This window comes from Dipodomys ordii, unplaced genomic scaffold (genome assembly GCF_000151885.1).
Source record: "Dipodomys ordii isolate 6190 unplaced genomic scaffold, Dord_2.0 Scaffold46, whole genome shotgun sequence".
Taxonomy (NCBI): domain Eukaryota; kingdom Metazoa; phylum Chordata; class Mammalia; order Rodentia; family Heteromyidae; genus Dipodomys; species Dipodomys ordii.
The window spans coordinates 10,092,773-10,106,478 of NW_012267262.1; the positions used below are offsets into that span (position 1 = coordinate 10,092,773).

Genomic DNA, 13,706 nt, shown 5'->3' on the forward strand with positions numbered 1-13,706 from the left:
TAGAGTGCTAGCCTTGAGCTGAAGAGCTGAGGGACAGCGCCCAGGCCCAGAGTTCAGGCCCCATGACCGGACCCAAAAAAAAAAAGAAGCTGGGAAATGCAGCCTATATTCATAGATTATGGGTTTTTTTTTTAAACTCTCTGAAGAAAGAATAGTGAGAGTAAACTAACAGTCTCTGCACAGACACATACCTTTTCACAAATCATACTTTTGTTTAGACAAGTAAGTTCTTCACAATCTGCTTTCAGAGAGGTGAAAGCAGAGTTGGAGACAAGACAATCCTGTCAGTTATAATTGACGGTCAAAATAATTGCACACCTGAGCGTTTTTCTATGGACAGCCAACATGAAGTGTTCCAACTCTGAAATTTTGTCTAATTTTCAGATCAATCAGGGAGAAACAAATGAAAGGGTTTTTTTTCATTCAGAAGATATAGTATTGTTATGGTATTCAGTACAACAATTTTAATCTTAAACCTTGAGAATAATTTGGATCTTAAACAAACAGAAAAGTAAACCTAAAACCTGACCATACTTAGCAGAGACTTTCAAAAATACTGAGCCGGGGCTGGGAATGTGGCTTAGTGGTAGAGTGCTTGCCTACCATGAATGAAACCCTGGGTTCCTCAGTACCACACAAACAGAAAAAGCCAGAAGTGGCACTGTGGCTTGAAGTAGAGTAGTAGCCTTGAGCAAAAGAAGCTCAGGGACAGTGCCCAGGCCCTGAATTCAAGCCCCAGGACTGGACTGGGAGAAAGAAAAAATAAATAAATAAATATATATATATATATATATATATATATAGTGAGCTAGTACCAAATCTGAATTTGCCAATTCCAAACAAAAACAAAAAATGTTGTGGTGGTGTTCTTTCTGCTGGCCTCTCTGAATATTAGGACAGGACAGATTTCATGAAAAATTAGAAGCATCTTCCACCTCATAAAATTGTAACCAAAAGTAGAATAATTGCAACCACATGTTACATTGTAATAATGTAATCATAGTGTAATCCTATCATTGTAGGAAAAATGTAATTATATAATAACATAAGAGACTCTTTTTTATGTTTTTTTATTGTGAAAATACTGTACAGAGGGGTTACAGTTACATGAGCAAGGTCATGCGTACATTTCTTTATACACTCAAACAACACTTTGAAATCTTGTGAAAAATAATAGCAATGATTCCATGATGAATATATCAGGCCTAGCTCATCTGGGCCCCAGCAGGAAACCATTCTCCACTGAGGAAAATGAACTATCTCTCTATTCATAGAGCAAGAGAAGCTCTAAACACACACATTGCTTTAGCTCTCATCTTGGTGAGAAACCAAGAATGAAGCCCCAAACAGTCAGTCATTGCTCTTTGCTTCTGTATGCTCCTGATGATCAATGTTTTGCTATGTCCGTCCTTTAAACCATGATGTACAGAGATCCTCAGATGTCAGTCTTCTGAGTAGCGGGATTACAGGCATGAGCTGCTTATCCATTCCGTACCATTCAGAGCACTGAGTCACAGAATATGGCTGCAGAAAACAACAAATCACCCTACAGGTGAGCACATCAGACACCATAAAGACTCTGGAATGGAATAGGACAGTTTTGTTTATTTGTTAACTCCCATTATGTAAAGGTCAAAAATAACCTTAAAATGTAAACAGAGAAGCTTTATCTTCTGATGCTTTCTTTATTAGTTATTTTGTCAGCAATGAAGACATGCAGAAGATAGATTATAAAAATAAGATGAATCTAGGCACCAATAGCTCATACCTGCAATCCTAGCTACTCAGGAGGCTGAGAACTAAGGATCATGGTTCAAAGCCAACCGAGGCAGGAATGTCCATGAGACTCTAATCTCTAATTAATCACCAAAAAACTGGCAGTGGTGCCATGGCTCAAGTGGTAGAGCACTCACCTTGAGCTGAAGAACTCAAGGACAGCGTACAGGCCCAGAGTTCAAGCCCCACAACCGACAAAAAAAAAAAAAAAGATGAATCCCACCCAAATTGCCTTCTTAATACAGCAATGAACATTTATACTGGGCCCATTTATATCGCCTCATCAAGTATGAGGAAACTCACAAGTGTGAGCATGCTTCCCTTTCCATTTCTTTACAGAGCCTCAGAAGAGGATTGTGTATACTATATACTCAGATGCTGGCATACTGTCTGCGACCTGGCAGCTAAAGCCAGTATTCTGTTGCTATCGTGTATAATCATATGTGATTCCTTATATTTGTAAGATTTACTTCATTGTCCTGATAAAATTCTTTCCTTTTATAACATTGTATTCTATATACTTTGTGAGCCAAGAGAGACAAGAATAAATATAATAAATTAGTATAATATTTGATAATTCACAATATACTTATAGCTCACTTGATCCTGAGAACAGTCTTGTGAAGGGAAGACTGTTCTCTTATGAGAACATTGAGGCTTAGACAGCTGGATTGAGCAGTGGAAGTCAGATTGAGAGCTGAGGACACAATCAAATATTATAGTGCACTCTTCCTCCATGTCTCGTGCTTTTGTACCATGACTTCTGCCATAGCACTTAACAAGGTATCAATGGTCACTGCTGTTAGAAGACCAGTGTGGGACCTGTAAGATGTGCATTTAAATTGAGCATGGTTTTCCCTTATTGGCTGAGAAGCACTATGGCAGACAGCAAAAACAAATGCCTTACAAAAGGCAGCAAAAAGGGAGCCAAGAGGGCTGGGAAGGTGCCTCAGTGGTAGAGCGCTTGCCTTGCATGCATGAGGCCCTGGGTTCAATTCCTCAGCACCACATAAGCAAAAAGAAAAAAGCCGGAAGTGGTGCTGTAGCTCAAGTGGTAGAGCGCTAGCCTTGAGCTGAAGAGCTGAGGGACAGAGCCCAGGCCCAGAGTTCAGGCCCCATGACCGGACCCAAAAAAAAAAGTGGGGGAGCCAAGACAAAGTGGTAGATCCATTTTCTAAGAAAGGTTGGCATGATGTAAAAGCACTGGCCATGCTCAGTGTAAGAGATAATGGAATAACATTAGTCACAAAGACTTAAGAAACACGAATTGCATCTTAAAGGGTCAAGTATTTGAGGTAAGTTTTGCTGATCTTCAGATGATGAAGTTTCATTTAGAAAATTGGAAGTAATTACTGGGGATGTTCTGATCAAAAACTGCCTGACTAGCTGGGCACCAGTGGCTCATGCCTGTAATCCTAGCTACTCAGGAGGCTGAGATCTGAGGATCGTGGTTCAAAGCCAGCCCAGGCAGGAAAGTCCGTGAGACTCTTCAATAAGCCACTCAAAAACCAGAAGTGGCACTGTGGCTCAAGTGGTAGAGCACTCGCCTTGAGCTGAAGAGCGCAGGGACAGCGCCCAAGCCCAGAGTTCAAGCCTCACGACCAACCAAAAAAAAACTACCTGACAAACTTTCCATGACATGGCTCTTATGCATGACAAAATGTATTCCACAATCAAAGAGTAGTAGGCCATGATCGAAGCTCAGTTGATGTCGAGAATATTGGTGGTTATTTGCTTTGGTCTGTTGTATGTTGGTTTTACTTTAAAAAAAAAAAAAAAGACATACTCAACACCAAATCTGCGAGGAGATAGTGGAAATCTTAACCCAAGAAATACAGGCAAAGGATTTGAACAAAGTAATTAATAAAGTGATTCCAGACAGCATTAGGAAAGATAGAGGAAAGGCATGCCAGTCTATCTATCCATCCATGATAACTTTGTTAGAAAAAATTAAAATGCTATGGTGAACATAGTAGTTCTGGAAAAGCTAGTGGGGATGAAACCAGTACTAAAGTCAAACAAACATTTGTGAACCACCAATCCAAGGAACCATTTAAAATTCAGATTTTTTTTTTCTGGTACTCCACTCAAGGCTGGCATTATACCACTTTGAGCACTTCTGGCTTTTTCCTGGTTAATTGGAGATAAGAGTCTCTTGGATTTATTTGCTAAAACAGACAAACAAGCTTCTAAATTTGATCCTCAGATCATGGGTAGCGAGGGTTACAGGTGTGAGACACCAATATCCCACAATTGTTTTTAGTGACAACTAAAAGGATCTGTTTGTCATGGTTTGAGAAACACAGGGTATATTTTAAAGAAAAGTGAAAACATGTATTACCACTACTTTGAAATCTGAGTGACTTTCTGTGTTTGTAAGCAAAGGGAATGGCAAAATATGTTAAAAGATTAAAACAAAGCTGGAGGAGGCAGGGCAAAATGGAACAGAGAACCTGGGAATGTGACTTACCAGTAGAGTGCTTACCTAGCATGCATGAAGCCTTGGGTTCAGTTCCTTAGTACTACATAAACAGGAAAAGCCAGAAGTAGCACTGTGGTTCAAGTGGTAGAGTGCTAGGCTAAAGCAAAAGAAGCTCAGGGACAGTGCCCAGGCCCTGAGTTCAATACCCAGGACTGGCAAAAAGAAAAAAGAAAGAAAAGAAAGCTGGGCATCTGTGACTGACAACTACAATTCTAGCTACTCAGGAGACTGATATCTAAAGGCTCCCAATTTGAAGCCAGCCCTGGCAGACAATGTCCATGAAACTCTTAAACTCCGATTAGCCAGCAAAAAACAAGTCATGGAGTTGTGGCTGAAGTAGTAGAACACCAGCCATGAGCAAAACAGTCAACTAGTACCAGCCCCAAGAAAGGGTTAAAATTTTAACCTATCAATTGTCTTCAGCAAATAAACAGTACCTGACAGTTTGGTCTTGGCAAAATATAAAAAATATATATAAGCTGATTAAACTTATTTTAATGAGTATTTACCTGCAATTTGTCTCAAATCCAGGTGAAATGTAGATTCATTATCTTGGTCCTTCTGCCTAGAAACTGTATGCTGAGCACAGGTCTGGCAGGCTGGTAGAGAAAGAATTCAAAAGGGAACCATTGAGCCAGGAAACCCCATTCTATGTGTCTTTAGTATCCGTTTTGTTGCTGACTCAGAAGGAGCAAAGTGTACAGTGGCTAAGCCTGGGGCAGAGGCAGAGACAGGCACTAGAAAGAACTTGAGAGTCCAGCTCTCCTTGCTACCTGCTGAAGCTGCACAGCAAATCCCCTCTGCAGCTCCTAGCCTACGGCTTCAGACTTCCTAAGAGCCTGAGGGTGTCTTTTGGTAGCAGCCCCCCACATATACAACTTCACCCCATTTCTATGGCTATATAGAAATCTCCATTGTAGACAAGGTAATGGGAAAAACAGGGACAACTAGCTAATGTTTCTATGTTTCCTCCCAGAATCTGAAAAAAGTAAACCAGTTGGAAAAAAAAATAATACTCAGCTTAGAAGACAAAATATGTTTGTGCTGGTGAACCTTGCTTGCCTCAGGACCCCAAGGGCTAAAGGAGAAAAGATGAACACTTTGATTTGGCTTATAAGGTTCACAGTCATATCGTCATTTTCATTATAGTTGATTTTTATTTACACCCTTAGTAAAAAACTCAGTATAAAAATGTATTCCCCTCGGCCTTTAGTCAAAGGAGGTCACCAAGCTATACAGCTTTGCAAGATTTTTTTTTCCAGAAGACAGATCTAGGGTATAGCAGCATCTGAACACTTCCTTGTCAAGCATGTAAAGGTTTTGGAAGCCTCAAAGGAAAACTCCCTGACGCACCTGGCAAGCCAAGAACCCGATCCCTCCTCCTTCCTCCCTGCTTCACATCGCACTGACAAGGTGCACAGAGGGGAACTCTGAAAGAAAGAAACCAAAGCCCACTGCTAGAGAATTTCCATTGCATGGTGAGCATATTTCAAGCAACAATCCAAAGAAGCGGGCAAACCTACACATAGATTTACAAATCTCCAAGAGCCATCCCTGAGCTTTTTCTTAAGGACATAAATATCCAGCTTGCTTTGTCATACAGCATTTGGCTAGAAGCAGTTACTCCAAATTTTTATGCTCAGAAGTCGCACACAAATGATGGGTGATTTTTTTTTCCCTCAAAGCCATTCAACCTAAAAGATTTCTGAACACATCACATGTCACATTTAGCTAGTTTTGCAATGAAGGGCTTGCAGCCAACTGGCTTGCATTCATTTGCCTAGAAAAGAAGTAAAGAAGAGAAATTCTTAACCAGTCAAGAAGCAAATAAGTGAGCTCCTGAAATTTAAATTGTATTTAGCTAGTCCTGCGTAAACTACACTACTTCTCCCATTTGGAGTATTAGAGCAAGATGACCCTTCAACCAAACACATCGTGCAGACTTACAGGTATACTGGTCCTACTGTTAAGCAAATCCTCATTCAACATGTCAGAATCCAGTTTACCACTTAAGACCCAGCTCAGATCCCATCTCTGTGAAGCTTTTTCCTGCTCCCCTTCCCCCACCATTTCTGCTTTGTCTCTGCCTTTCTGGTATGCATAACTTGGAGTGTTTGCTAAAGGGTGACTTGTGTGTTTGTCTTAGTCACATTACCGGATTATAAGGAAATAAAGTATGTAGAAGGTGCTCTGTTTATTCTTTTAGAATACCTTGCAGATTCTAAATATATGTTGATTTCCTAAAAAGTCTAATTTTACTATCTGATGTTTGTGAGGTCCCAACCAAAAGTGTACACACACACACACACACACACACACACACACACACGTTGATTCATGGTAACTAAGTTCCATATAACCTATAAACCTTGCAAGTACCAAGTCAGGGTTTCTTTTAAGCCAGGCACCAGTGGCTCATGCCTGTAATCCTGGCTTCTCAGGATGTGGTGATCTAAGGATCATGGTTCAAAACTAGCCCAAGCAAAAAAAAAGTCCCTGTGAGACCCTTATCTACAATTAACTGCTCAAAATCCAGAAGTGGCACTGTGGCTCAAAGTAGACTTGAATAAAAGCACTCAGGGATAGCACCCAGTCCCTAGGTTCAAGAAAGATACAAAAATCTCTTATATCTCTGATCCTTTTCATGCTGGTTTTTGTTCAGGGAATCTTTTCTAGAACTAAGGAGAAATAAGAGAATAATTTAAAGAAATAAATATTTAAAGAAATGTTTAAAATATTTAAAGAAATTAGAGACATATTTAAAACAGAAATAAATAGGTTTCACTTGAGGTGTTATTTTTATTAATCATTCAAAAAATAGGCATTTAATTACTTGACAAGTAACAAGGCTGGGTACTGGGGATAAAATGAATAGTTCCCTGTGAATATTACTATATGAATAATAACGTCACCTTTTTGGTGTTTCTGATATGTTTGTTAACCATGTATGTATGTTCCCTATGTAATGTTGCCTTCTCTCTTAAATATATTTGCATTAAAAAGGTAATATAAGCAAATAAAATGAAGAACTATCTTTTCACAAGTTACTTAAAATGCCTTGAAATCCTTTGAACATTTGCACACAGCTTATGTTTACGTGAGAGTAAACAAGCTTTTTCATCAGAAAAGAATGCAGTTGGAACATATGCTTGTGGACCATAATATTTTGACACACACAAAAACATGGGGTTTTTTTCATCTTTTTTTTCTGGTGAGTCATATTGAAGGGAGTTTTCCAAATGAAGGGTTTCATCTAGATTGTCTGCAGGTCCCATGCCCTCTAGAAAGCTCTGGTTAGTCATCATTGGAGGGTCTCATCCTTCCTTACTCATCCCCTCACACACTGTGTGCTTCACACAACCAACAGTTCCTTGATAACCCCAAGGGATGGCTTCCACAACCCCTTCGGATAACAAAATCTACAGATGCCTTGTAAATAATGGCAGCAGGTTTGCCTAGAACCTGCACAAACCTTCCTGTATACTTGAAATTATCTCAAGATTGCCTGTAATACGTAACACAATGCTGTGTAAGTAGGTATTATAATGGGTCGAGAGAAATAACAAGGAAGAAAGTCTGTACATGTTCTACCCATGTCTTTTCAAATATATCCAGGCCATGGTTGTTTGAATCCAGAGATGTGGAATCCATTGACAAAGAGAGCCAAATGCTTGTTTCCTTAATTGTGGATTTTTATGAAACAGATTGTGGACTAGGAGTACTGATGGATTATATATTCTTTCCAAAACAAAAACCTATTTTTAAATATGAAAAAACTGCCCATATATAGTAACTACTATAATTATGGTCAGTTAATATATCTGTTTAAATCAGTCTGTATCTTCATTAAAACATTTGGGCTGAGGGGGATATTCAAAGGCAAACTATGCTTTTGAAGACATGCTCCAACACAAAAATGCAATCAAGTTTAACCAACACCTGGAACAAGACATAGTTGATGTACCTAAGCATATAAAAAAAAATCCCTATGTTTGCCAGCATTTTTTCAATATGTCAACATTTCTAAGAAAGTTGTCAGTTCCAATCAGAACTATAATCCTGCCAGCTGCTGGTGGTTCTCGCCTGAAATCCTAGCTACTCAGGAGGCTGAGATCTGAAGATCACAGTTCAAAGCCAGCCTAAGCAGGAAAGTCTGTGCGACTCGTATCTCTAATTAACCACCAGAAAGTTGGAAGTGGTGCTGTAGTTCAAAGTTGTAGACTGGTAGCCATCAAGTCAAATTACAAAGGGATATAGGCATTTGTGTGGAATTCATAGTTCCTGAAAAGCTACATCGGATTTAAAAAGCATTTTGGATTCCTGTCAAAAACAGGACAAGGTCAGGTGCTGGTAGCTCATGCCTGTAATCCTAGCTACTCAGGAGGCTGAGATCTAAGAATCATGGTTTGAAGCTAGCTCAGACAGGAACCTCCCTGAGACTCTTCAGTCAACCACCAAAAAACAGAAAATGGATGTGTGGCTCAAATGTTAAAGAGCTAGTCTTGAGCACAAAAGCTCAAGGATAGTGCCCTAGTCCTGAGTTCAAGCTTCAGGACCAACCAAAAAGAACAAAAAAGAAGGGAACAAAAAAAAAAACCCTTACTCTAATCCATATATTTTTCAATTTGTGCATTTACATGGTTTTATTTCTACCTAAGTAAGTAGAAAGTCGTAATACATTTAGGTACAGACCTTGAAAATATCCCGCTAAGATGCTTGGTCCAGTTTCATCAGTGGTTTGTAATTTGTAAAAAAAAATCTAGTAAGAATAGACTTCAGTCTGAAGGATTGTTTTAGCAGGATTTTTACATGCAAGACAAAATGCTGATCCACAGAGCATAATATTGTATCCGGAAGAATGCTGGTGAAAGCAAATTTAACGTTTTTCTCTTCTTTTCCTTCTCTTGGAATCCTCTGCCATAGCGACTGCATTTGCCTCCAGACTTGTCAGATACAGTGAGCCGCTCAAGCAAACAGGATCTGGCAGATTCCGCCAAGCTGCTGGGCCCAGGTTGTGGCACGATGGCCGGAGGCAAGAAGCACCTGGACTTCTAGAGATTCCTCCTTAGTGGTTGCATGCAGAATTATATGACACTCTAATTATGATTGCTAACAGCTTGTATAAATATTGTTCTTAATGATCTGACCCTTCCAATCCCTGAAAAACACAGGATTACAAAATAGGACTGCCATTCTTTGTGGGGTTTTTTAGCCAACTTTTTATATAAAAGTATAGGGCCGAAATTCTTTTTTTTATAACTTTGAAATTTTGCTTTTGCTATGTGGAGAGCAAATAAGTAATTTATTTTTAAATAAACACAAAAAAATCAAATGCTTTCAAGTGATCTTTTTTTTTTAGTGTGTGTGGACTATCTGTGTAAGTAGCATCACAGGGAAGTAGCATATAAATCATGAAATTTATGTTGTGCGTGAAAAATTTCTCTTCATTTCTGAAAAAGTCTCTTGCCATCAAGCTTGCCATCAAAGATTTTCCTAGATTGTATTTATAAATATATGAAATAAATTTGCATGTTTATCCTATTACTAAAGTGTAAAAGACAGAATAATATTTGGGGATTTGGACCCTGTTAGAAGTAACTAGTCTGCCATAAAAGTTAATAAATGTAAAGAATTTGAGTGATAGAAAGTGTAGAAAATGAAGTTGGATAGTCTTTTGTTTGGTAATCCTAAACGATTAAAGTCAGCACTACGAAATCATATCAGCAAGCATAACTCAGGACTGAAATTCAGATTGACAACTACCTGAGGAAGACATTCATTAAAGAGCAGGGTGAGAGATTTCAAGAATATAGGTCTAATACAGCATAGAAAAATGAAACTGACCCAAACCTACTATGTTTATAAACTCTTCATTAATTGTGAACATTGGCTGAGTATGTAAATGTGTAAACATATAAATATACATAAATATAATATTGAACCAGTTTTCAGCTAAAACATTAGGTTTTTAAATCATAGATCCAGATTCTCAAAGCTGTTAACAAATAGGTAAAAAGTGAGAATTTAAAAGGAATTTATATATTTACAGAGTCTCTTTTTTAAAAGATGTTTAATACCCACTGGGAGAAACTAAATTTCCAAAATTTTGAAGCAGTTAAAACTAGCCATTTAAAGCAGCTTGCTTTTAATATACCATGAGTGATACTTTATTTGCTCTTGACAACAAAGTGGAAAACAAAGACTAGGTTTTTAAAACTGTCTAACCAATATGATGAATGTCAGTCACTTAAAAAAAAACCAATGTAGCATAAACACACACTGTATACAGCTTTTATTCAGATTAGAATAATTGAATCAATGACAGTGATTTGCTAGGATGTCAAATCTCTCCATCATATCCTGTCACTACCAGTTTATTTTTTGTGATCAGAATCAAAAAGACAACTGTTTTGTCACCGCTTGTTTCATTAGTACTAAGAAATCACGTTTATTCTTCTATTTTTTAGAATGTCTGCTTTACTTTTTTTTCTCTCTTAATTCTAAAGACACAAATTCTTCTCATTTTCTTTTCAAAATAAAGTTTCAGAATTGATCTGTCAGTTAAAATTAAAAGGCTTTTATACTAAGCAAAGGGGCTTTTAAGATTTAAAGCAACTTCAAAAAATCGATTTAGTCCATAGATAATAATATGCAGTTACTCCACAGTTTTATTATGTCCTTTGAAAGCATTATGAATAGTACAAATAAATTCCATATGAATGTTTAATCAGGTTATTATTTTAATAACTCTAACCTTTTCCTTACCTTGTTGTGATTCATTTTACACAAACATACAACAGAACAATTGCATAGCATTTGACTCTGAAAAGGAAATGTGAGGTCATCAGATATGTAAATTACTTGTCAAAATACTTAATAGGTCATTGATTTACTTCCCTGGCTGTCCTGTCTATAAAATTAACAGCCAATTACTAGTTAATATATGCTTTGCAAATAGATAAGTATAATAAAAATTGAGTGAACATCTTTTAACCCTTGTTTTAAATATAAATGAAACTTTCAAACTCAGTAGAAGTGCATTTGAATAATGAGAGTACCTAGGAGGCTTTTCAAACACAGTAAAAGTGCACTTGAATAATAAAAATATCTAGGCTTTCTAAAATACTGGGTCCTGTGCTTTGTTTTTCTGATTCACTGGAAAAATAAGCTACTGCAGAGGGATGTATATTCTTGTTTTCTTCTGCTAAAAAACCTTCTGGAAATACATATTTTCCTTCCTTCTGGAATCATTATTTGTTCTCTAGTACCCTAATAAATTACACATAAAAATATTGGTTTCTAAAAAATGCTACTATATACATACATATTTATCTGATTGATTATGTGTACTCTGATAACAGGGGTTTTTTTAATTATCAATTTGACTCAAAAATTGAAATACTGAAAACTGCCAAATACAATAGCTGAAATGTCCTCATATAGATCAGTGTTTCCAGTATATGAGCCCTGTGTAGTATTCATTTCTTATGGTAGATCTGCCTTTCTTCAATATGAGGTCAATATTTTGACTACTGCAGTCTGCTCAGGTACTGTTCTAAGACTTACTGAATTTCTTGCTAATAGCCACTAGATTATACCCACTTTTCTCTTCCTCTTTTCCATGTATTTTTTTTTTATCTCCACCTCCAGGACCTTGTAATTCTAAGCCTAGACCAAATTAAAACACTTCAAAAGGGACACTTTTCAACCAATTCCCTGTCTATCTCTAATGAAGGAGACACATATAAACCCATACAAAAGGGAAGTAGAAGACACCCTATTCATTTGTTTAAGCCCATTATTAATGTCATTTCTGAGACATCATGTTACTGTTCTCTAAAGGTAGTCACAACCGCATCAAAATTAAGCAATATTAATCCTAACTTCGTATACTTTGAACTTTAAAAGGGAGCACTTTTAATCATCCATGACCAAGGCAAAAAAAATTAAATATTGTCAACATTAAGGTGCAAAGCAGAAAGAAATGAACAGCAGAGTATAAACATCATGCCAAGGTAACAAACACAGAACAATATTGAATCTCAATGCCACAGAAATAATCTTAGGAAGCTTAGTTATGACTTAAAAACACAGGAAGAGGTGGCCATATTAGCCACCGTTATTTATCATTTCAGAGTTAGGATGCACAACTTTAATGGGAAATACCCTTGGAAATTTATGGCAGTTAAAAGCACTTTCTACCTAGAGTGATTAAACTATGATTCTGTTGGCCTGATTTCTTCTAAAACCAGTCAAATTTAAAAGAATATTTGTAGATTTTCATCCTAGAAAGTAGCATCACAATATCCCTGAAGAGTTCTTTTGAGACAGAAATATACAGAAGTAAATGTTTACACCAATGAGGAAAAGGCCAACTCCCAGCATTGCTACCACTTGTGCTTGTGATACTGTCCCCGGAGGGCCTGGGCTTCCATCCGAAGGGCAGCTCCTCTCCCTAGGGTGCAGACAGAAGGCAGATCAGTGGTTCCTGTCCTGCTGGACCAGAGGGCTTCCAGAGCTGAGCAGCAGTTTCTTCAGACTATACCAGGCTGTGTCACTGTGTCCTGGCAGCCTTGACCCTCAGAGGACATGCGTACGTGCTCAGGTGCACGCACACAGACACCGAGTTCCTGTGGCAGTCCCCTTCTCCAGTTCCCAGCACTTCTACCCACCATGCCACACCCAGTTCTCTACAATCATCTCCACCCAGCAGAGCCATGGCTGCCTGACCCTGGTCCAAATCATAGCCAGTTGGAAAATGTCCCTTCTTGCAGAGAGGAAGCAGGCAGCCAGCTGCTGCTATAGCACACAAGCTCACACAGCTTTTCTCTGACAGCTCCCTCAACACATGTCCCTCAGGGAATGCAGACTGCAAAATGTCAGGAGGTAGAAATGTCTGCATGGACGACTATACCAACAGTGTGTACGTGCCAGTGTGTGATGCAGGCTGAGTGGAATATAACCACACACACACACACGCGCGCGCACGCATGCACACACACACACACACACACACACACACACACACACAACAAGAACTACAGTCAACTTAGGAAGTTGTCTCTAAATGCAAAGCAACTCTAAGAGGAATAAAATTATTAGTATATAGCAGCTGAGAGAGATGACTCCCAATTATCTGTTCCCAGTAATTCCTTGGCTAGAAAACATTAGAAGGATGGACTAGAAGGTTATGTTTAAACCCTCCAGTTAATGTCTATATTTCTGATCACTTACCTTCAGAGATTTAAAAAAAATAAATAAAAGCAGGGTACAATCCCTTAGCAGTGAGATTTCCCACTAGAGGTTTGTTTGTGCAAGCATTTTAATACAGAATGCTAGAACTCCCAGCATTTTTACAGAAGTTTGCACAAGAAAACTTACCTATATTGTTTTATATGTTGCATCGGATAGACAGAAATAACAGTCTCAGACAAGCCTTTTTTTTTAA

The 13,706-nt window shown here is 38.1% G+C and overlaps 1 protein-coding gene across 1 annotated transcript in view; it reads left to right on the forward strand.

Moving 5' to 3' along the window:
• Elp4 (elongator acetyltransferase complex subunit 4) overlaps window positions 1-9,578 on the forward strand; it is a 167,787-nt gene extending 158,209 nt beyond the window's left edge. The window contains exon 10 of the mRNA XM_013019520.1: window positions 9,182-9,578. Within this exon, the coding sequence (XP_012874974.1) occupies window positions 9,182-9,313 (132 nt within the window). The 3' untranslated portion in view covers window positions 9,314-9,578. The remainder of the gene's footprint in view (window positions 1-9,181) is intronic.
• Window positions 9,579-13,706: the final 4,128 nt, after the last annotated feature.